This window comes from Thamnophis sirtalis, unplaced genomic scaffold (genome assembly GCF_051295495.1).
Source record: "Thamnophis sirtalis isolate CommonGarterSnake01/CBP01778 unplaced genomic scaffold, rThaSir2_p1.2 scaffold_9, whole genome shotgun sequence".
Taxonomy (NCBI): domain Eukaryota; kingdom Metazoa; phylum Chordata; class Lepidosauria; order Squamata; family Natricidae; genus Thamnophis; species Thamnophis sirtalis.
Window position 1 is genome coordinate 27,858,588 of NW_028261389.1, and position 17,864 is coordinate 27,876,451.

Below are 17,864 nucleotides of genomic sequence, written 5' to 3' on the forward strand. Positions count from 1 at the left end.
CTATGTTCTTGGCTTGTCAGTGAAGTCTATTAAACGAGGAGAGATGATGGCTATGGCATAATTACAAGCTTTATTTAAAAGCTTTTATCCTACCCTTAGAAAACTGTAAGTGTCTAGTTCATAAAATTCAAATTGTCACCCCAAGGAGAACTGCCTGGACCTCTCACCACATATCAGTAGAATTGCTGAAATTTTCTCCAATAGTCAGTTTCTCACTGATTTCAAAGGAATTTTTGTTTAATTAAAAACACACTAGGAAAAAAGACATTATTGTCAAGCTAAGCCGTTACCATGAACTGCACCAAAATAGATGAAAGGTTGACTGTACGTAACAGATTTATTCCGTATTAATTATGAGGGTAAGTTATAGAGACAAAATGCACTCTCCACTCCAAAATTAAGGTTCTGAGGGTAAAGATGAGAAGATAAAAAATGAAATTATTATCTATAGCTGTCTACATTACAAATAACTGACCCATTAAGAGGCACAGAGTCTCAGTGGTTAAAGAAGCTGAGTTTGTCAGCTGGAAAGAACCAAGTGCCAGGCAACAGGTGAGCTTCCATTACTTGTCCCAGATCCTGCCCACCTAGAAGTTTGAAAGCATGCAAACACCAGTAGATTAGTAGGTACCACTTTGGTGGGAAGGCAACAGCATTCAGTGTGTCTCAGCATATAGTCATGATAGCCACATGACCATGGAAATGTCTGGATGACGACGACGGCTCCTTTGGCTAAGAAATGGAGATGAGCACCACTGCATAGAGTCTGGGGAGGGGGAGAGGGAGGGGAAACCTTTACTTTTCACTGACCCATTAAACGAAGCTATAATGGAGGTTGACTATGGTTTAGTATAAACCTGGTTAGTAAAGAGTTTTGTATTGTCTTCTTCCTGAGTATAAACTATACAACAGTTCCAATCATTGCCACCCAAATGTAAATTTTTAATTAACTATATGTAATTAATTCCCATTATTTATTTATTTATTCAATTTGTATTGAATAAATAATCTCATCTCAAATGTGTATAGTGGTAAGCAATTATAAAAACAAAACAATTAAAATATAATAAAAAAAGAAATTAACTGCAAACAGCCAAGAGATATTATAATCTATTGGATTATATTCAAACTAAATTAAATACAAGTACTTTTTATTTTGTTCCCATTCACTTTGTCCTGGCCTTCCCTACAATTTAGAGGTTGGTCCTGGCATCTCATTCAAGGGTGAGTCCAGATGATTTATACTATAACATAATGTGTTAATCTAGCCAATTGCATTATTGTTATTAAACCATGTTTCAGCAATCCGTGGATTGATTTGAGTTCTCAAATTTAAAAGATGTCCTAGCCTGATCCTATGTTCAGTTAGGCAGAAACATCCATCTTTTTATTGTGGCTAGTGGTGTCATTTTTAAAATTATTATGCCTGTATTATTACTAGGAGTATAAGTATGATGCCCCTAGAAACATTAATAATTGTTACTAGGAAATATGTATATTTACAAGCTTGAAAGTCAAAATAACTGCACTTCCTGTAGATACTCGGGACAAGACATTTATTTATTACTCTTTCTCAGACAGCCAATTGTTTCCATCTAGACATTTTTCCAAAAAGAAGATAGGGACAAAACATGAGGAATGATTGGCTGAAGAAATAAGATGGAAATTGCCCCAAGGTGTGAAGGAACAAGATGGCGCATGGTAATATACCCATGAAGGCAGGGGTAAAATTCAGCAGGTTCTGAAAGGTTCTGGAGAACCGGTAGCAGAAATTTTGAATAGTTTGGAGAACCAACAAATACCACCTCTGGCTGGCCTCAGAGTGGAATGGGAATGGAGATTTTGCAATATCCTTTCCTCAGGAGTGGGATGGAAATGGAGATTTTGCAGTATCGTTCCCCTGCCACGCCCACCAAGCCACACCCACAGAAGCAGTAGTAAAAATTTTGAATTTCCCCATTGCATGAAGGCCTTCAAAAATATATTCAAATTCCAGATGTGTATGTTTCTATCAGATTCAAGAAAGCAATAGTGATCCTTCTGATCTGCCGTGGAAGCCAAAGATGAATCTTGAAAAGCAGCATAGGAAGAGTATTGATGCTTTGGAGGTTGGTGTTGGAGAAAACTCCTGAGAATATGGTGGACAACCGAAAAAAGAAATGGATCATCAAGCAGTTGTCAGTCGAAACACAAATGATCAGACTCCAGTTATCTTACATTAGCTGCATTATGTGAAAACCTAGCTTTCTGGAGAAGAATCAAATGCTGGACAAGGCAGAAGAAAAAGAAGAAGAGTAGCCAACTAGATCAATTCATTTAAAGTGAATCCAGTGAACATTCCAATGAATGTTCCATTGGAAGATCTAAAATCTATCTATGTGATCACTAAGAGTCAACAGTGACTTGATGCCACATTATCAATTACTCACTCACTTATTTCAGCAGGTTCCCAAGATAAATCCTGGAGAAGTAACATTCAAAAGAGCAATAGCAATAGCAATAGCAATAGCAGTTAAACTTATATACCGCTTCATAGGGCTTTCAGCCCTCTCTAAGCGGTTTACAGAGTCAACATATTTCCCCCAACAATCCGGGTCCTCATTTTACCCACCTCGGAAGGATGGAAGGCTGAGTCAACCCTGAGCTGGTGAGATTTGAACAGCTGAACTGCTGAACTGCAGTCAGCTGAAGTAGCCTGCAGTGCTGCATTTAACCACTGCGCCACCTTGGCTCATTCTACCTTCATTCTCTGAAATGTTGGCTTGTTACAGCTTGCCCAATCATGGCTGTGTAGGTTAGGATCAGCTAGGAACTGAAAATATCAGGAGGTGACCATGTTAAAGAATGTTACTGAATGACAGAGAAGACCGATGTTTGTGAACTATAACTTCCAACGTTCCTATGATGGTCTGAACAAAGACGAACTGTAATTAAGCAAGATATGTAATTCATTTCTGAAGAGGCACATATCACTTATCCCAAAGGTACTTTTCAAGAGGCAAAGGAGCTTCTTCAGCTTCTTGGATGAGAAGCGAAACATCTTCAAAGAAAAACCAGAAAGTCCAGTTGCCTCTTGAAAAAGCACCTTTGGGACAACCATGACCTGGTTGACTGAAACTCTCCATAGACACATATTGCTCAGTTGAGATAACTAGAGGATAGTTAAGAACAGCAGCACAGTCTAGGAGGGTAACAAATACATGCATAGGATATCAAAATAAAAATGGATTCTCAGTAAAACTTTACAGTCACTTCATAATAGTTATGTAATTATAATTATTCAGTGATCCAAATCAGCTGTATGCACAAGCAGGCTATTCCACTGTCCCCCCTCTCACTAACAGTATTGAGCTTGCTTAGTCCCCTTAGGTTAGTTTCAGATTTTCTTGTTTCTGTTCTTTCAAAAACCTATTATGTTGCATAAATTATTATCTTTGCACTCCTGCAAACCTGAGATGCATAAAGTATGCCCTTATGCCCTTCTTATTTTTTTCCGTGCTTGTTTCAGTGGGTCAATATTTGTTACCTGAGTTTCTTGTTGTATAGAGAAGGCAGAGAATCAGCATGAAGAAAACTGCCTCAATGCCAACATGGCAATTGGGAAAAAAGAGGAAAAGTTTACATAGAAAAATGACAAGGTGAAGAAAAAGGCCATGACAGCTTCCCTCTTTTATGAACTGTCAAACAATGGATAAACTTTACCTCTGGTTGATTCCTATGACTCTAGTTACCACCTTGGAGCAAGTCACCTTGGAGCATATATGGTAGAAGGCAGTCCCTAATATCACTTGGTTTAAATGTCTCTCTGTCTTTCTGCCAACATGAGGAAATTGACATTTCCTTTATTTGTCAGATATCTATAGCTGTCCATCACACCAATGTGACTCTGGATAGCTATAACAATTAAAAACTACAACAGAAACAATAAAAGATATAAATAAACACAACAGCATGCCACTACACTAAAGCCGTTACTGTATTAAAAATTCAATAAAGCAATCCAATATCGTCTCTGATTCATCATTTAATTTTAAATATATGGCTAATCCAGATATGAATTATAGATAGATATAGCTGCATTCCTGTCAAATTTAATTAGCTGATAGGTACTGTGTCTTGATTGCTTTTTTTGAAAGGGTAGGAATTTCTGATATTACTACCCAGAACCACTTGTACCGATAAAGGAGAACGATCAAGACCCTTCCCAGTATTTTGTGCATGTCATCGTAGGAAGATGTTGTAAAGGCATTTGCATTAGATGTAAAAATCATAGCACCAGAAAGGTTGTCATGTATGATTAAACAAATTATCATTGTGGGGAAAAAAAGTTAAAATATATATTTTCCATCAGAAGAATGAAACTTTGAACCATTTGCTATTTCATTTTAGGAATTTCTGCATTAAGAACTTCATGATGCACGAAAAGGTACTAGAGTTTTGCTTTTTGACATTATCTCACGTCTGCTTCTTCTCTGGGAAACATTGACTGGACGTGACCAAAGTATTAAGTCAGCCAATTACTGCAGTGGTTCTCAATCTGTGGTCCACTGATGCTTGGGGGGAGCTGTGATGTCATCACGGGAGTGGGGGGGTCTGCAAAGGCTTAAAGAAATATCATGATTTAAATCTTGAGTTAAATCTTGGTCCATGACCACAAAAGGTATTTAAAAGCAGTCCATAGTGTGGAGAAGATCAAAAACCACTGAATTACTGTATTCAGGAATCTCTTAGACGCTGCAATACAAACCAATTAAGTATCATTGCAAAGGAAGTAAATTCAAGATAAAGCTGTGTGGCACTGATAACATGGAACATAAATGACTGTGCAAATACAAATTTGAGGACATTATCCTATATTCATGTAAATATAAATGGGTCTATACATACTGTATAAGGAGAAAAGGCTGTTTAGCCAACTACAACTTCTGAATGGTTTGGGGTATATATTGTCTCTCTAGATTGTTATTGCCAAATGCAAATGGTAGCAAAGATTTGTTTCAAAGGAGTGCATATAATTTCTTCTAAAACAATGTTTTCATTATCCCCTTGTCAATGTTCCGACTAATGAACCCAAGGAAACCAGAACTCCGAGGCTTATGCTTTCCGCAAAGAATTTCTTTATTGGGCACACCATATTGACACCCTTAGTGTAAAACCAACTCTGACTCTTTCCCACGGTTTCAGCATAGTTCAAACCAGCAACAACCCTTCCTTTCAATGTTACTTGTCATGTTGGCCAATTAGCTTGGTTGGCGCGTTTCTCAGGCATTTATCTCCTCCTCCTTCCATTGTCTGGGAGATGACCTTGGTTTTCATGGGAAAGCCTTGTGTTGTGTCTAGTAGCACATTCCTTCTGCCCTCCCTACAATATGTGGCAATGGCAAACAGGAAAAATGGCTTCTGCCAGATGTTAAGTTCGATGTTGACACCCTCCTTGGTACATTCAGATGGGAATGACAATTCTCATAATTCCCAGCCAACTATCCATATGTTCTATTTATCTAGAATGGATCAGATTTTGGGAAGGTGGGATTGCGTAGCTGAAGCAGCAAAGCTAAATGTCTACCCAGCTGTATTTGTCATGATATTTTCTTACATATTAATTAGTGGCCTTCAGATATAAGATACAAGGGTGTTCTCCAAGCAAAGCCAGGGTCACAATGAGAAAAAAGGTCCAGGTCCAATTTCTTCTCAGAGGTGGTGGGAGTGGAAGCCATGAGCTGAAAAAAGGAAGTGTGTGTGGTGGTGCATAGATATATGTGTTATAACTTTCCTTATCCTTATGAGCAAAAGCAGTTCCCCTATTTTTCAGTTGCAAGAAAGAAAGAAAAAGGACTCTGGCTGAGAAGATAGGCATCAAAAAAGCAATTTTAAACAAGGTGCGAACAATAGCAAGAAGTGTCATAATAACAATGAAAAGAGTTCATTGAAAGAGATAGAGGCACCAATAGTGAGAAACTGTGAGATGGAAAGTCTACAGAACGATGATAGAAGATGAGAATAAAAGAAAGTTGTCATGGAGCTGAATACAAAAGTATAAATAGCCAACACAGATACAAAGGAATAAAGAAGGGTTTAAGAAAAGCAGCAAAGAAATAAAAATGTAGATGGAGGAATGAAGTTGTAGAAGGCAGGGAGGGAAGTGGGGTTAGTCTTTCTATTAAGTGAAAGTAAAGACATAATTTCCCCCAAGTTATGCTCAACCACTTAAAAAACCACTTTCTTGTCCACAGTATAAAAATATTTTGCCATTGTCTTTTTCTGGCTGCTTTTCAATTCCCAGTTTAGCCTACAGCTGTGGGATTTCCAGGTCATTTTAAAGACATGCATTAAAGAGGGGGGGGGGGATGCAACGGACTCTAATATAACTGCCCGCCTCTTCATTTCCTTCATTTTAAATCTTGCTGTAAAATATTTATATGTTGGCGTAAAATGGGGTAGAGCTTAAAGAGCATTCTCCTTAACTTTATTAAATGCATGTTTTAAAAACGTTCCATAATCTATCAATTCATTTTCATAGCCTTGAAGAAAGAAAAGAAGGAAGAAATATAAAACACAATTTTCCTTTGTAAAAAGTGAATGTGGATTATTCAATAACAATGCAAGAATAGTTTAGATCTGGAGAAGATCTCCATGAAATTAGATCCATTACCCATTGGGTTGATGACTTACTGGTTAACAACAACAACAGCATGCTGAGGCAAATACTTCAGTAATCTGAGTTTTGGAAATGTATTGTCTTAGTTTTCCTGGATCATAGTAAAATCGTGTCTGTGTGTGTATGTATGTAAATAAAGATATAGAGATAGAGACAGAGACAGACAGACAGACAGACACACAGAGAAGATGGTTGAATCAGGTGCACAAGTGAAAAACCATAGGTTATCAAAGATGGTGTCCTTCAACATTCCTGAAAATATTAGAAAGCTTCCATTATTTTTCACCCAGTGTTGTCAAGAGTGTTGTTGTTGGTGGTGGTGATGCTACTACAACATAGCTTTGACATCCCCTTTCCTATCTTAACCTCACACACTTGTTTGGATGGTACATTTCAGGATTTTAACTTGTGCAAAAAAAAACCTTGATCTTTTTTCTGAATTTCTCTTTGTACGATCCATCTTTGGGGGGCTGCATATTGCCCTGTGATGGTTTCTTTCTACCCTTCCAACTGGTCTACAGAAGTAAGAGTTGTTTATAAAATCAAATCAGGCACTATATGTGCAGATGCTCACCAAGCTGACAAAAAATCTGTACCTCCACCTCAGTTTTTCAAAAAGAGACCTGTCTTTTCTCTACCATCAGGCATTTTTTGGGAGAATGAGGGAAAATACAACAGATCTTCTGCAAGCAAGCTTATTCTCCTGCCGGAGAGAGGGCTTGTTCATCTAGGCCACCGCTCTAACAGCAGCTCGTCAAATCAGTCCTGATGTTGAAGAACATTGTTTCAACTGGAAATGTCAACGACTGGACTTCATACCTGCACAGCATGATTGAGCTACATCTCCTCCCAATCTCTGCTGCATCTGGACAACAAGCCATTGGTGTGCACAGTGTGCTCAGCAGTGGCTTGCTGCTCTGTGTGCAACACAGTGCTGTATGCAGCAAAGTTACAACCATCCTGCCTTCATCCACAGCAGCTGAGAATGTTGTGCTGCAAGGAGATCTCAGCCTGGAACAGCAGGTTGTATTATAAATCCGCCTGGATGTGCAAGAGCAAAGCTGTGCAAGTCTTAGCACTATTTGCAGGTGTTTTGGGAATGGCAAAACTGAGGAAGCCAAGCACAGCAGGTTACAAAACTGGAACAGCATGCCCGTCGCCAGTTACAACTGGTGTCTATCAGGAAAAAAAGGCTGATGACCGATTAATTTGAAAAGCAATTGGAAAACCGAGAACAGACTGAGGTTGAAGGGCAGTGGCAGAATTCCATAGGGGCCTCTGTGTGTGTGTGTGTGTGTGTGTGTGTGTGTGTGTGTGTAAGACACAGATGACAGATGCAAGAAATGAAGAGAAAAGGATGAGAGACTGAAGCTGAATAATAGGGGTTTGGGCTCAGTAATGTGAGAAAAGGGAGAAAGAACTAGCTAACAGCTGTTTGCTTTCTATCCCAGTTTCTGACCAAAACTGACTTTTCTCATGGTCAAAATTTCTCACAAAAGGGAAGCAGGGAGTTGGTTAGTATTCTTCAAAAAAGAAAATTTCCTAGATGACATTTCTTTCCAACACCAGGTTTTGCATTCAGCTTCTTGCCATCACTCTAGACAATCCACCTGTGATGTCTAACTTGCTTTACATCTCCCATATTTCCTCTTAGTAGATGTTCTTTCTGTCCTCTGCTTATATACAGGTTTCAGTAACCAAACTTTCTCTGATAGCAATGATATGACAAAGCTTTTAACTAGGAAAAAAACCCCACATTTATTCCTATGTGTTTCTGAAAGCACAAAGTTATCCTTCTTTTCTTATTTCTGGATCTCTTTAGAAGGGGACCACATTAGTATCTACTTATGAAAAGCTCAGATTTAGCATGAAACAAAAACAATAGATAAAAGCTACTGAGAAATAACCATGAGAAAGAAAGAAAACAATTTCTGCAAGAACAAACAGTGTGGCAGAAGGAAGGCTGCAGATTTCATCTCCTTGACATGCAAATGAGCAATTAAAAACTGAAATGATCCTTTCCTAGAACAAGTACAGAAAATTAATCTGCTACAGCAAAAAAACAAAAAAAAATCTGCTACACAGCAAGAAGCTCAAAGCTTACTTGAAATAAGGCTTCTCGAATGCAGCTGAACTTACACCTAAGTAAGTCCCTGTAGCAACCTTTTTCAACCTAGTAACCTCCATAATTGTTGGGATTGCGATTCTTAGAATTTCTACCTGGATTCTTGACTTACAGTTGAACTGAAGGCTGCTTTAGACATAAATTCTTAACTTGCTTATCAGTCAATTCCAATTATCTTCATTTGTAGGAAGATCATATAATGCATGGATATAGATGTTAATGGCTCTGAGTGTTTTCTACATATCTGTAATCAGCATTCAAAATTACCTCAGTAATTTTTAAAGATTTTCCCCCTCAGATTTTTTCATAAGGAGCTGGGATCAAACTTTGTCTGACAGATCAAGGTAATTGCTTTTTAAAATAATTTTTTTCCTCAGAATATTTTCAGCCTATTTTTCTAGGAGTTTCTAAATCAGATGCTTCTTCAACTTGGAATGGTTCTCATTCTGTCCTTCAGGCATGGCAGAAGGAAGAGAGTTTATTAGCTACAAAAATATGACTATTCTCCAAATATTGAATATCCATTCTAAAGTTAATAATATCTGGCAGAAAAATGTTTGCTGGTTTCACTTTGGTTTACGAGCCAAAGATCTCAGACTTTATTCACAGCATCTCTAGGTAGAGGTAGAAAAAATAATTGTCTAAAAAGCATAACAGAAAGCTATTTGATGATTTGAGTGGGACTTGGGTAGCTTCCTAAGAAGATAAGAATACTTTATTATCACTGTACGTATACCCATACAACGAAATGCACATAACACTCAGAGACCAGGCCCAACAGACATGACAATCCCCACACACATGGGGATGATCCTATGTTCATACAAAGATGTGTTTGAATGTACAGATGGAAGAACAATTTTGAGTTTTGATTAGGAAGAAAAAAAATGAGCAAAGGCATTAAATATTGCAATTCCCTTTCTGTGAATTATGCATTCCTGAACATTCTTTTCAATCTTTGAGCAAGCAGCTTATGGGATAGGTGCTGGCCTAGAAAAAGGAGAGCATGAGGGCTTGCTTAAGCTTGAAATCTGACTGAAAAAGCCAGTCACTTTTTCTTAGCCCAACCCACCTCAGAGGATTGTTGCTGTTGTGGGGAAAATAGGAAGAGGAAGGAGTATTAGGTATGCTTGCCATAAAGATAGATACTGAGAGAGAGAGAGATAAATGGTGAGATTGATAGATAGAAAGATAGATAATCAGACAACATCTGCCTATTCTAGGTCCTTGGGAAGGACTCATTAGGCAGATAAAAATGCCAAATCCAGTCTAAACATCTGGCTGACTGTGTGGCCAATCATAATATATAGGCCTACTATAATATATAGTTATAATAATAACTATATGGGCAGCTTGCCTTCATGGAGCACATGTGCTGAATCAGAACATTATGTACAAATATGTATATGTTACATTCAGATTCCAAAAAGGAAATACAACATAATTTTGAAAAGCTTGAATAGAAATATGTGTTCTCCTTATGGATAAAATTGTGGGCATAGGTTCTACTCTAAGGTTTGAAGTTCAGTACATACTTCAATCTGTCTAACCCTGTCTAACCCACAGGGACCTTACATTCTACTTCACTGTCCTGCCAATCCCAATTCAGTGCCTCCTATAGTATAATATTAAGTTGCCATGTAATAATTGGATAGGGACAATCATATTCTTGTTGAGTATATTTTGCAGAGAAAAAAAGAACCAATAAGCCCACTGGGTCTGATTGGGCTTATTTCTGGAAGACTGCAGCTCTAAAAGGGGAACAGATTGATGTCACTATTAACTAGTAATATTAATCAATCCCTGTTCTTGTTCATTTGAATTGGAAAGACCACTAGGGCCAATCAGAGGTCACCTTACTTTAGCTCTAATGTTGAGGGGAGAGACAGAAGGACCTCAATGGCTAACCACAAACTCCTATCCCATATTTTAAAGCACAATCCTGGCAGCTTCTTAAAAAAGAAATACCCAAGAAGATCTGTACCTTGGCACAGGCATAAATATACTGCATTTCAGAGTTTTTGTGTGGGTTTTTGTGTGTGCACATTTTTAGAGAAAAATCAGATTCTTCCTTAAAACAGAAATCTAAATTAAATTTCAAAAGATCTAAATCCCTCTTGCAAGGAACCACAGACTCTATAACAACCTACAGGGCTACTTTTAAAAATGAAGTTCCAGCTTGAAGACATTATTTCAATATTCCTTCAGATATTCACAATGAAGGCGAAGCTTCTTTAATCATGTTTTACTCAATCAATCACAATGACCTGGGTTCAAACAACACATTAAACTACCACGAAATTTGCAGACTAAAGTGACTTGCTTCATGCTCATCCAAAACCAAAGTAAGGCATGGTATGTATTTAACATGTGTATGCATTATTATACAAACCAGGTCAACTGTACAAAAAGGCATTAGCCAAGTTCACACAATATGCTAAAGCCTACATCCGGGTTAATGAAGCACAATTTTGATGTTCACCACAAATCACATTGTGGTTTAAGATGATGGTTTAGTAAAGTTCCTGCACATGGTAAGACAAGTTCTGGGTTCTGAAAACACACTGCCTGGGTCTGGAGATCCACTTGGATCTCAGGTGAGTTGTGCAGAACTAAGAGCAAATTAAAAGCAGAGAAGCTCCCTGACTCCCGAGGCTGGTGTAGGGCACACTCTTCCTAGGCATTGCTTTAGGGAATGGGCAGCAACAGGCGGAGGGGGCGCCCGCTCTTGCTTATTTCCTAGGGTCTTAAGGAAACGGAGTTTTGGGGAAGAAGAGTCGCGAATAAAGCAGTTTCCACGCTTGGCTCGTTCGCTGCTCCTCAGCCCGGGCTGCAAAGGCTTTGCGGGATGGCGTGCGGTCGCGCGCATGTAAAATAGTTCCCCGGTCGAGGGGAGCGGGGGAAGCACCGGCTAGGCCCAGAGCCAAGGCTGCTGCTCGTACATCTCTCTCACACCCATTTTGCTGTGCTAGAACGAAGAGCCCGAAGTCGGCTGAGAACCAGGCGTACGCCCAATGAGCCACCCCCCCCCCCGGATTTCAAGAGCCTGGCGAGGCGGCGCCTCTTGAGATGGGGACCATTAGGGGCTTTGAATTAAAACGTCCTTGCTTTTTTTTTTTTTTAAATCTCCTGGCGATCAAAGTCCAGGCGAGTGGGGGAGGGGTGGGGGTGGGAAGTGAGCGAAAAGGAGGAGGAGGAAGGGGGGGGAATAGAGACTCCTACAAAGATGGGCGAAAGGAGAAAGCCCCCCTCCTCCTTGACACCCCGCCTCCTCACCTCCCCGCTCCGCGCCAAATGTCCTGGAGCCAGAGGTACGTGTCCGAGGATCTAGAAGCGCAATCGCACAACCACAAAACACGGCGACAGCCCCCTCCTCCCCCATATCTCTGCTAAGGGTCGCTTGGCTCCTTCCCGACTGTTTCCAGCGCTCTCTCTCTCCCATCAGCCAACTGCCTAAGAATCCCTAAATCCAGAGAAGGGCACCGAAGGAAGAAGGGGCTTTTCTCCTTCCTCGCCTCCTCGGTCCCCTCCTCCTCTAAGCCCCCCTTTCTTGAGCTTTCTAGCGGACGCTATTCTTTCATCGAGAGGTCACATCGCGCTTTCATTTCGCGGTTAAGGAACGGGCTGCCTGCCTGATAGGCTGTCGGGTTGGTTGGCTGGATGGATAAATATTGGAACGTATAATCTCACTTCCCTCGAGGTGGACGCGCGCCCTCGGGGGTGTATTTGAAACACCCTCGATTAATTGGCTGCTTTGGCTTCCCCACCCCCCCTACCCCTGGCTTGAAGATACCCAGGCGGAAGGTCCTCTGCAGAATATGTTAAAAGGCAGCGGCTTGGAGAGAGAAAGGGCACCAAATGCAGTATGCGTCAAACAGACCATCGCTCAATGAAGTCACTTAGCTATTCAAAACATGTTCTGCCATCACTCAACCATTTGCACCAAGAACGGCGCGCGGGGCGGGTTGGGGGGGAGGGGGGACGATGCTCTCTTTCCTGGCTACAATCGTTTCCAAAGAACAGCCTTTGCTTTCTCTTTTTCCCCTTTCAATTTTTTTTTTGTTTTTTAGGCGAGAGAGAAAAAAGGGACTATTAGGCCAGGTTGGCACATTTGATGTCCTTGTTCCTGCTTCTACAGACGAACCCGCTTGCAATCTTGCGGGATATGCTTCTCCGTTCTTAACCCTGGCATCACTGGCAGTTCTCAGGACTAGCTCGCGTTTGAGGCGGACACAACGCAAGCCCTGTAGACGCGTGTCCACTCCGTCCCCTTCCCCATGCTAGTTCTAATCCTAAAGAGCACGGGGTATTAGGAACTCCTATCAAGCGCCCCTATTCTATAGAGTATCTGAATGGTCAACATTCGATTTTCCTCTCCATAGTCGTCGTCCTCCTCCTCCTCCTCCTTCTCCTCATCTCCTCCTCCTCCTCTTGCACACTAATACTCCTACATCTCTTGCAAATTGATTCTCTCCTCTTCCAGTGCCTGATTTTTCAGAAGCCAGCTGCCTGCGGCTTCTTCAGCTGCCATCCCGGCATATTACGGGTGAGAGCAGACTTGCCATGTTCTTCTTCACTTTCCCACTAGAGGAAGACGAGGAGGAGGAGGAGGAGGAGGAGGAGGAGGAGGAGGAGGAGGAGGAGGAGGAGGAGGAGGAGAGGAAAGAGTTAGAAAGGGTGTTCACCCTTCCTGTTTCTACCACTTGTTCATTTGGATATTTTAGTGTATATATCCCCTTCACCAGCCCCAAGTTATAGAAAGGAGAGCAAACAAAACCACATCTATCCCAAACTGTATGACGGTTGCCTGGAGACCATTATGAAAGCTCCCCCTCCCATTGCTTAAAAAAAGAAACTCTTCTGGACCAAGGCAATGAGGGACACTTGAGCTTACCAAATGAGACAGCTGCCTAGACATAACAAAATCTACAGTTGGAGAATGACTTTAAGGATATCAATGGTTGCAAAGAAAATCAGCTAGATAGGAAGTTTGCCTTTCTTTCTTTGGTTTCCCTGTCCCAGACTCCATCAATCCAGTTCAAAAAAGAAGACCACTTATTTCCTCCTGTTTTTATAACCCCAATAACCCATTCTAACCATGCAACTTTTGACTTGCATTTTATAAAGGAACTCAACAGAAACCAGAAACTGACAAAGCAATTCAGGGCATACTGAGACAAATGGAGGGACGGGGGGAGGGCAGAGGGGGATAATGGGAACGTGTCTGCCTTATATTGACAACTTGACTGTTTCTCTTCTGTAACTAAATCAAACACCCTGATTTCTTTGAGGTTGGGATTGAAGTGAGAAAATGGTGGAATGGGGAGCATAGGGAGAAAAGAAAGATGAAATAATTGAAGAGATCTAGATTTAAATACCTTCCAAGCAGCAGGTTCTCCATAATCCAGAATGGGTCATGACTTCTTCATTCTTTTTGCTGGTTTCATTATCTCCGGTTCCTTTCATCTTGCAAACCCCTCTGGAATAAAGCCAGTAATCGGTTCCCACAGCTATGGTCATGAGGCTGAAGGCAGCGAAAGCACCAACGGTGGTTAAAAGCATCTGAACACCTCTGTCAAAGAGCCCCATAATTCTTCATTATACAAATACCCAACTGCTTTCTGATTCTTGGGCTCTCGTTCTTTCTCTCTCTCTCTCCCTCTCTCTGTTTGTGGGTGTAATGTTAGTAAAAGAAATGATAATCTTAATAACTATTTGAGATCAATAGAGAGAATCTATATATAAAAAAAGAGGTAAGAAAGCCCACCGAATCAGTGTAAATGGGGGAAAAAATCACACAGAAGAGGCTTGATTTTCAAAAGGAAAAAAAAACCGTTCCAGTTGTTAATATTTTATATAATATTATAAAGAAAATAAGAAAGAAAACAGGTAACCCTCCCCCCAAAATGAGATGCCTTAATCCCTTTTTCTAAAATTCTGGTCTCCAGTTTCCATATGTGATGGCTAATTTGGAGATGGCTTCCACAGTGAACAGGGGAGCAGCAGCAGCAGCAGCAGCGGCAACCGAAGCAGCATTCTCAACACACTCTCTCATTATCTGGACCTAGACAGTTAGAGACTGTAAGAGTAGAGATGCAACCTTCAGTCTTCTTGCTTAGCTCTGCAGCCTGCGCCATGAACAATCCTTTTCTTCCCAGTGTATATTCCTTGGATTTCCCCCCTTACTTTGCCTGTTTGCTGGTTTTGGTTTCAATTCTTTTCTTCTCTGACCCCGTTTTTCTTCTCCTTTTTTTTTTCTTTTTACCACCAAGCCAGACTTGCCAGTTTCTTGTAAGCTCTTGCTTTCAACTGAACAGGTGCTGAGCATTTGCCTTCCATGGCTCTTCCTCCAAGGCAGTGGTAGAGAAGTAGTTGTTACTCTTTTTTTTTAGATGGTGAGCTTCAGGAGTGGTAGTAGCTAACAGTTGGGCAGGGGAGGGGGGGAATTTCTGCCAGATGGTTTTTCGAGATGGATTTCCCCTTCCTGCCCCCTCTCTGCAAAGCTTCTGAAGATAAGGAAACCAGAAAGGCTTGCTGCAGGATACGCTGCCCGTCAATGTCTCTCGCCTCGCTTTCCGTGTGAATTCCGCTCTCCACCTACTGCATTAACGTGGTGGTGCTGAAATGGACAGCTCCCCTGCACTGATCACTCCGCGGTGCTGAAGAACAGCTCTGTTACCTCTTTGCCCGGGGTGCTGCCGGGAAAACGAGGAGGCATTGGAGATTGGGGTGGGGTGGGGGTGAGGGGAATCTTTCACTTCCTAGATCCTTTTCGCCAGCATCTGTAAGTGAGAATAATTGTCCTAGCTCTCAGAAGCAGGAAGGGCGGGGCTATTAGCCTTCCTGCTTGTCCTTTTCCATTTTCACTCCTCTTCTCCCAGTCCCTGAAGCATATCTGGATTCCCCCCCCTCTCTGTCCCCCCTTTATTTGCACTTCAGTCAAACTTGCCTAATGCTCTAAATTCAATTGTCACATCACAATTAGACGAGGAAAAAATTTCAACTAGAAGACAGTGAAAATGAAATAGAGAAAGATATAGCGCATTATGTGTGTTAGCAAAACAAAATAAAAGCAAGAAAAAAATCAATACTAATCATTCTTCAATGTGTGTTTCGGGAGGGGGAGAATAGATAGCTACTATTGCTCAATGTTTGTTTCATTCCTTCTTTAATAATTGGAAATCTCTCTCTCTCTCTCTCTCTCTCTCTCTCTCTCTCTGTGTGTGTGTGTGTGTGTGTGTGTGTGTGTGTGTGTGTGTCTCCCCACCCCACAATTTAGAAGATTTTGTAAGAACCCAGATATATTTTCTTTGTAGAATATAGAATAAAGCAGAAAAAAAATATGAATATTGTATTTGAAACACCTTTACATTTTTAAAGAGAGAGGAGAGCACAAGGCGATAAGAAGAACCCTGCAGGATCAGACCAAATCACTACCAATCCCATTACTTTGTTTCCTGAAGTGGCCTGGGAAACCCATGAGTAAAATTTGGGGATAATAGCTTACCCTCATTTAAGTTATCCGTGTATGATAATTTGAACATATGTGCTAGTGAATCTGGATGTAGCATAGAGCGATCATAACTAAATGTATCCTCCATGAAGTAGTTAAACTCCTCCCTCTTTAAGGCCATGGAGGTTATTTTAATTTCTAACTATGTAGTAGGATAAAATAACATTAGACTGATTGTGATTCAGTGTTATGTGCTTACCCCAAAGTTAAAGCCTAATGTAATTCATTCGTTTGGTTATAGAAAGTTACATGAACACAATAATTGCATTCCTTTCCTAAGCCATGTTAAGATTTGACATGCTGCCTCAACAGTGGGTATTGTATAACAAACTATTTTGTGAAATTCCAACATTGAGATTTCTTTCTTCTAAACAAAGGTGATAACCATTAGATCATAAAACATTTAACAAATAAATTTGTTATAGTTCATTGTCTTTCCATCTTTTTTCCAATTGTAATTAGTTAATAATGGACCCAAGAAATATGTGAAAACTCTAAAACATATAAACACTAATTAATATAACAGTAAAGGACACTATATGGTTTTCATCTGCTTTCTGATCCAATTGCAGACTACAAGACCAGGAGCACTACTCAGGTGACCCTGAGGACACAGATAAACCTACAAGTGCTTCAATACCCTCTAAAAGGATGTAAATGATCAGTTGTCTGCAAGGAATATAAATCCTTCCATTCCCCACTATCCTGTAAAGCTGAAGAAGCTTCTTGGATGAGAAGTGAAATGTCTTCAAAAGAAAAAACAAGAAAGTCCAGTTGCTTCCTGAAAAAGCACCTTTGGGATTTCTGATCCAATCTATTTTATTTATCTCTAAATAATTTAATACATCAGAAAATTAAATAGACTGGAAAGACCAGTGCAATTTTGTCAGAAGACTTTGTGGGGAAGGTGAATTTGTAGATGAGATTGAGTTGTGTTACATTTTCATAATCCCGTTAGCCTTTCTTGCTCTCTCTCCTTCTCTCTTTAAAGGCTGAGCAGGTTTGGTTAAACAATCATTCAAGGATCTGATTTCCATTAATCAGTATGTGAAAGATAAATGATTTACCTGCCAGAGTCATATACAATGATCTGTCGTATACAATATGAGAAATATTCATCATTCTTTAAGATTACTCGTTTAAGATCTTGAGGATTACCCATATAATGATTAAACCCCATTTAATCATTAGTGGGCAGTTGTTGCATTCCACAAGTAGCTGGATGTGGCATCCTATTTATGGATTTGGATGCCAGGATAAGGTAGAGGTGTTGTTGATGTACTGCTTCAGCATCCTTTTAGTAAAGTTGTTTGACTTCATGCTTAGGATAATGATGGGTCCCCCAGCCCCTGGTGCAGGGAATTCTTAATTTTGATACCCCGGTAGGAGAACAGGATAGGTTTAGATGTCATAGATTTCATGTCAACTGTGGATTCATCCCAAATTATCATAGCCTGAACTGCATAGGGGAACCAGTTTGAGCCAGCTTGGTCTAGGCTAGGCTAGAAAGCAGGAGACTGAGAGTTCTAATCCTTTAGCTATGAAAAGCCAGCTGGGTGACCTTGGGC

General features: G+C 40.4%; 1 protein-coding gene across 2 annotated transcripts in view; it reads right to left on the reverse strand.

Annotated features, from left to right (window-relative positions):
* The window catches only part of CACNG2 (calcium voltage-gated channel auxiliary subunit gamma 2), a 149,698-nt gene extending 134,245 nt beyond the window's left edge, over positions 1-15,453 (reverse strand). For both annotated transcript variants that reach the window (XM_014074540.2, XM_014074539.2), the window contains exon 1: positions 14,162-15,453. In XM_014074540.2, the coding sequence (XP_013930015.1) occupies positions 14,162-14,372 (211 nt within the window). In that variant the 5' untranslated portion in view covers positions 14,373-15,453. The remainder of the gene's footprint in view (positions 1-14,161) is intronic.
* Between the last annotated feature and the right edge of the window lie 2,411 nt (positions 15,454-17,864).